Source organism: Anarrhichthys ocellatus, unplaced genomic scaffold, assembly GCF_004355925.1.
Source record: "Anarrhichthys ocellatus isolate YVR2014 unplaced genomic scaffold, GSC_Weel_1.0 scaffold11, whole genome shotgun sequence".
Classification (NCBI taxonomy): Eukaryota; Metazoa; Chordata; class Actinopteri; order Perciformes; family Anarhichadidae; genus Anarrhichthys; species Anarrhichthys ocellatus.
In genome coordinates this window covers 9,387,497-9,393,837 of record NW_022280041.1, presented here as the reverse complement: position 1 = coordinate 9,393,837, position 6,341 = coordinate 9,387,497, and the positions used below count along the sequence as shown (strand labels likewise).

Below are 6,341 nucleotides of genomic sequence, written 5' to 3'. Positions count from 1 at the left end.
AGTAAGGTATCTTTACTTTTACTCAAGTATGGCTTTTGGGTACTTTAAACACCACTGATGAATATACAGCCCCAGATTTAAAAGTGTTGACAAAGACTCCTGAACGCCTCTTTGGTGACGTCACGCAACAGTGCTGAATACAGGCCTCTGATTGGCTAGTGCTTTGTGAGACGCAGCCTGAAGTGTGCTCGATCTTTGTTCAGCGTGCACTGCATGGGCGGAGGTCTCGTTCTGAATAGTGCAGACTCCACCCGTGCAGATACTCTCAACAACAAAACACGCGCTCATATTCTTTTACCAAGAACTCGCGCGAAGTTTAGATATACAACACATATCTGTGGCGGGAGATGGCGAACGGAGGGAGCTAGAAGTCGTTGTTTTGGTCTTAAATTGTGCCAAAAATAAAGTAGCGTAGCAGAAGGAGTTGTGGCATTAAACGGGGTTCACCGCGGACCACAACGCAAAGATGGGAGACTTCGGAGTATATGCGGTTTTTGGAGTAAACGGTCCGCCTCAAAGGCTGCTGAGGTAACTACGATAAACGATAACTTTTAATTGTTATGCTATCTGTTATTAATAAGTAATGTACCATCTCTAGCCGTTTTTATGCATTGCAAGAGACCCATATTCCCGTATTTTTTTTCCCGTGTCAGTGCTGAAGGTTCGTGCAGGGTGTCTGTTGCCGTTCCCCCGAGTGTCCGCCAGGTGGTGCTGTTCAGCAGCGGGCCGTGGGGAGAGCGGATCTGCGTTAACGCAGAGCTCAACGACGCGGACCGTTTCCCCATCACGATCGGGAAACTGACTCCGTATAACAAGTAGGTCCACTGACTACTAAAACACTAAAAGTTGACTGTGTTGTGATATTTCTGGGTCTCCCGTGCATCTACTGTCATCTAAATGATGATTTACCGGGACGTCTCGTGCCCTGCAGGTGTCTGTCATGGGAGCAGTGGGAAGAGGAGACCTGGACAGACGGCGTCACACTGAGCGTCACTCTGGAGGGAGGAAACCTGGTAAACATCGAACAAACACTAAGACTCAGTCTAATAAGTGGGGACGTTATTGAACCAGCTAATAGCCAAGCCACGAGACAATACGTATGGAAATATAACACAGTAATCCTCGGCAATAAGTCATATATATATTTTGTGGTCTTTAACCAAAGCAATTTGGGGGTAAAATTACATTATTTATGTATCATTGTAGACAAATTTGTGTCTAGATTATTAAATCTATAAGTATGTTCCTGCACAATGATTCAGTTATGGATAATATAATATATATTTATATATAAAATGGATAAATATATTCCCCCCCCTCAGGTAAAAGCAGATTGGTCAAAGCCAGAGCTCCTGTCTGTGAAGGAATACACACCAAAGGTAATTTGTGTGAATTATTTACTTTATATATATATACTTACAGCAAAACCCCATATCAAGAGCCACTTGTTACAGTCATATTTTAAGACTGTAATGTATTTGTACACTTGTCAGTATGACTTGTTTTAATGCTTACTTTTGTAGTTTCCTACGTTCAACACAATGCTTTTTAATTATTTATTTTTTTACAGTTGTAATGTGTTTCTCATTGCAACCAAAAACCAGAGCAGAGTGAGACTTTAATATCCCCCTCAAGGCCCAACGTGTTTGTACTGCAGCATTGCATCCTGGTCTATTGATGCCAATGTCAGTCAGTTTGTCACATGTGTTTTTTTGCAGGACTGACACATACAAATCCAACCCACAGATGAATGATACTGTACTGTTTTTGTAGCGGCTCGCCACTCTTTCCCAGTTCTCTCTTGGGATCATATTTCAAACATTAACTATTTGCTAAATTATGAATGACACCGCGTCTGTTGACTCGTCCCAGGACACCGTGGCTCCGCTGGCGGCCCGCGAGCTCAAAGGCAAGAGGAAGAGAGAGCGAGTGTCGGAGGAAGACGGCGACGGGGATACGACGACTGCTCGCGGCGAGGAAGAAGAGAACGTGTGTCCCAATGCCACTGCGGAGAAGACCACGCCGGTGAGAAACGCCAGAGGTCAAACCAGGGGGGGCCAGAAGCTGTTCAGTGCTGGAGCAGATGCAACAAGGATGAAGGGAACAGGTGAGAGAGACACAAACAGTGTGTGTTTATTTGCTTTAGATTATTGAGCCTGTAAAGAAAACAGTGTTTATGCATGTGTGTGTGTGAGTGAGTGTGTGAGCAAGACACTCCGGTGGCTCGACGTTGGAGGAGTGAAGCATTTCTTTGTGTACTCCGTTCCACAGCTAATGGAGCAGGAGAGGCGCAGGGGATTGTGGGAAGAACGCCTCCTCAGAGTGCAGCCAGGACGAAGAGTAGGCAGACCAAGACTCCCACACAGACCGGTAATTGTGTGCACGCACATTACACACTATTTTAGTGGTGTTTTATGTTGACTTTTTTTGTCGTGTTTATTCACCTTTCAGTCCCGTAGCTGGCACGTTGAGACACGTCACCCACATGAGTTCACAGAATAGTGTTTTGTGTGCACATAAGCATGGACAGGCCATGGTGCATCCAGGTGTTTGTAGGTTACGGCCACCTGGGTGGCACCGTTGGAAAATACGCTTATTTGCTGTTTAATGCCACGCTCGTATCCCTGTCCTATATGAAACTGGAACCAGGGGACGCTTGGCTTAGCATAAAGACTGGAAACGGGGGGAATCTGTTAGCCTAGCCACCATTTAGACACCAAATCTCTGTTGTTTTTCCCTGCAGCCCCATTGGTCAGCCCGTCGGGTCGCTGGGGTCAGACTCTGTGTCCCATCGATGCTCAGACGGCTATTCTGATTGGAGGGCAGGGATCCAGGATGCAGTTCTGCAAAGACCCCATGTGGAAGCTCTGCACAGGTCTGTCACAGAACAACATTCATAAAGGGCTCCAATGAGAACTGTGTTTAAGGGGGTTTTACTTTCCTGGTGGCGCCATGTCTAGAGTGGGTGTTCTCTGTCCAACAGAGGACATGTCCTGGTTTGCGGCGGAGACTCTGGCAGAGGGCCCGACGCCCGAGGCCCGGATCGGACACACGGCCGCGTACGACCCGGACTCCAGGCGGATCTTCGTATTGGGAGGCTCAAAGAACAAGAAGTGGTTCAACGACGTTCACATCCTCGACACACAGAGCTGGAAGTGGACCATGGTGGAGGTGTGTGTGTGTGTGTTTTTGAGTATATTATTGCTGCTTGTCCTCCCCCCTTCATGTCCTCCTCCTCCCTCTCTCTCTCACCTCCTCCAGGCCCAAGGAAATGTTCCTCCTCTGGCCTACCACAGCTGCAGTATGTTTCGCGGTGAGCTGTTTGTGCTCGGAGGCGTGTTTCCTCGTCCGAACCCGGAGCCCGACGGCTGCAGTGACTCGCTGTATATCTTCGACCCCAACCTCTCCATCTGGTACCAGCCGATTGTAACTGGCGACACGCCCTCCCCCCGCTCAGGGTAAGATGGTTCGATCCAATTATCACCTCAAGACGTCCGGCTGACACTCCTTTCATTCTCTCCGTGTCTCATCCTCCCTTTTTGTTTCTCTTTCAGCCACTCTGCATGTGTGATGCAGGAGAGGAAGATCTATGTATTTGGTGGGTGGGACACTCCCGTCTGCTACAATGACATGTACATGTTGGACCTCGGTAAGCCACACACCCGCTGGTTTTATAGGAAATTCTTGGTTCAAGACTCGTATATCTGCATAAAGGTGTAAATACACTGAATAGTTCAAATGGAAACTTTTTTTGCTTGTTAGGTCTGATGGAGTTTTCTGCTGTGAAAACAACTGGAAAAGCCCCCTCCCCTCGAAGGTAGACAATTCAACTAGAGAGCTGGATACTGTACCTCAGTACTTTTAATATATATATTATATCTACACTGGTATCACACAATTTGAAGCAGTATTAAGTCTTTTCTGTGTTTAATGTGTTCCAGCTGGCACGGCAGTGCTGTGCTCTCAGACACAAAGTTCCTGATCCACGGAGGCTACAACGGAAACAACGCTCTCAGTGACACCTTCATCTTTGACATCGGTGAGAGACGGCTCACAATTACACACACACACACACACACACATACACTTACAGAGTTCAACCTGGGAAGAAGATTTAAAGGAGAAGTAGTGGTTCACATTCATAGATCAAAATATCTACTCTATTTTATCGTTAAAAATTATCAAAAGGAATGTGTGAACTTACAGTAATTACACAGTGAATGTGGCGGCCATGAGTACATAAGGTCTTCAACCAACTTTTTTTATTGATTAATCCAATTACATTTTGGATTTTCATGTTAAAAATAATCTCTTTTTTTCTTTGTTTCATTGGTTCAGACACCAACATCTGGACAGAGGTGACGCTTCCCCAGCTGTCCGTCCCCAGGGCGGGGCACGCCATCATCACCATGGACACGGCCAACAACCACCGTTTCTCGGGGGACAATGAAGACGCCGGTTTGGACGCCGGCTCCGTCACAAGAACCCTGCTGGTGTTCGGAGGCGGAGACAACGAGGGCAACTTCTTCTCCGACCTGACGACTGTCGCCGTGGAGGATCTGCTCGGTGCTATTTAAAGAGCGTGAGTCAGAGGTGAACCCTCACTCCCCCCCCCGACTGGATGTGAAGCTCCTTTAACACCACAGATCCTTTATTATTTATATTCCCACAGCGTGTCTTTGTTCTCTTTTATTTCTATTTTTTTTTTTTTTTAAAGATGTTGGTTTTGGAAAGTGTACAGTTTGGGCATTTCTTCTATGCAGATCTGAAAATGAAACATCTCCTCGTGGTGCATAACAGGAATAATGGAGGTACTTTTTTTAGCAAACTTCAAAGAAAGGTGGTTCCTCTCTCTCTCTCTCCCTGTGGTTCCATATTAATAAGAACAATGATCTTGGTATAAATCATCAAACATTCAGATTATTCTAGTCATAAAGGTCACTACTGATTTATTTATGTACATAGTATAAAGTCAGTTAAAATGTATATGTTTTATTTTTATTACACTGATCTGTAATTGGGGCTTTTAGAAGCGCTGATATTTGGAATATGTCACCTTTGGAAAGCTGCAGGTGCATTAACTCAAAATCACGTTATTGTCGTAATTTCCAAAATCCCAACTCCTCTTCCCATGCTGGTCATTTGCACTTTGTCTTTACTTAATAAAATCTTCCTTTAAATGAACATTTTGTCTTTCTGCTCAATTACATCTCTATAAAGAAAGTAAGCAGAACTTAAACTTCAAGCTTTTCCATTTGCAGAATAATGAACGCACTTTTTTTTTTAGTCTGACAGGAGACGGTGAGGTACGATTTATACCAAGTAGTGTCAACCTGATGTAATTTAAATGAGGTTTGACACTTCAACAGGAAAGGCCCATTATTTGTCACATCCTTGTTGGCCCGGTAACTCAACACTAACGGGAGCTAATGTCAGACTAGCGGAGTAACACCGATGCTATCTTCAAAGAAACAGAGCTAAATGGAGACATTTTAATAAAAGATTAGTGCAGCTCGAGAGGGATTATCTTCCTTTCTGCTGAAAAGCTGATAATGGTGTCATGAATGTGGCTGTTTTTAAAATAAAACTTTAATATATTCATAGGATAATACAGCCGGGAGGTGCCCACTTATTTAATGTACAAACTAGCGGCACATTCAATGTCTCCGTGCTTGTTCATCCCCTTGAACAGAAACAACCATGAGGGTTAATTAAGATCTGATCAACTTTAGTGATCCGACTTAAGTGTTTCAAAAGAACAGGTGAATATGTTAGAGAAGCAAGATTTTGAATAAGTACAATACATGAATACTGTCTGTGTGACAGGGTAGATGTAGACAGACATGCACGAGCTGCTTTGCTCTGGTAAATTATTCAACAACTTGTCCGGTATTTAACTAGGAATCAGACTGGCAAAATCCACCTCCTCCGTGGCATTTCCTCTGGTGATACAAAGGAAAGCCTGGCTTCCTAAACAAAAAAAAGGTTCCAATAGAAAGTGAATCAGTTTCCTCGTTTCCCTTTAAGTCTTGCTTTTACTGCAAATCATAAAATATGCAATGTACTTATTAATGTACTATGAAAGTCTTCATCACTTTGATCCTAGTCAGTTAAAGATAATGTGGTTGAATTCATTGTTTTTTATTTATTTATTAGAGAAATCAGTTATATTATTACTTGCAGTACATTATGATGCACTTACTGTGATTGTAAATCCAAAACAGCTCCACCCACATTCATCCTGAGCAGACGTCTAATTAGACTGACTAATCAACGTGATGAAGTACTTTAATTGGTCAGGTATTTAATGAGCTGGATCACACAAATAAGCAAACACTCCT

The 6,341-nt window shown here is 44.0% G+C and overlaps 1 protein-coding gene across 1 annotated transcript; it reads left to right on the top strand.

Annotated features, from left to right (window-relative positions):
• The first annotated feature begins 365 nt into the window (after positions 1-365).
• On the top strand, positions 366-5,153 carry krcp (kelch repeat-containing protein). The gene is made up of 13 exons (XM_031851425.1): positions 366-528; positions 654-815; positions 932-1,013; positions 1,323-1,379; positions 1,873-2,107; positions 2,272-2,370; positions 2,744-2,875; positions 2,984-3,171; positions 3,262-3,458; positions 3,555-3,649; positions 3,763-3,817; positions 3,942-4,039; positions 4,339-5,153. The coding sequence occupies exons 1-13, from the start codon at positions 467-469 to the stop codon at positions 4,575-4,577; spliced, it is 1,701 nt and encodes a 566-aa protein (XP_031707285.1). The 5' UTR covers positions 366-466; the 3' UTR covers positions 4,578-5,153.
• Positions 5,154-6,341: the final 1,188 nt, after the last annotated feature.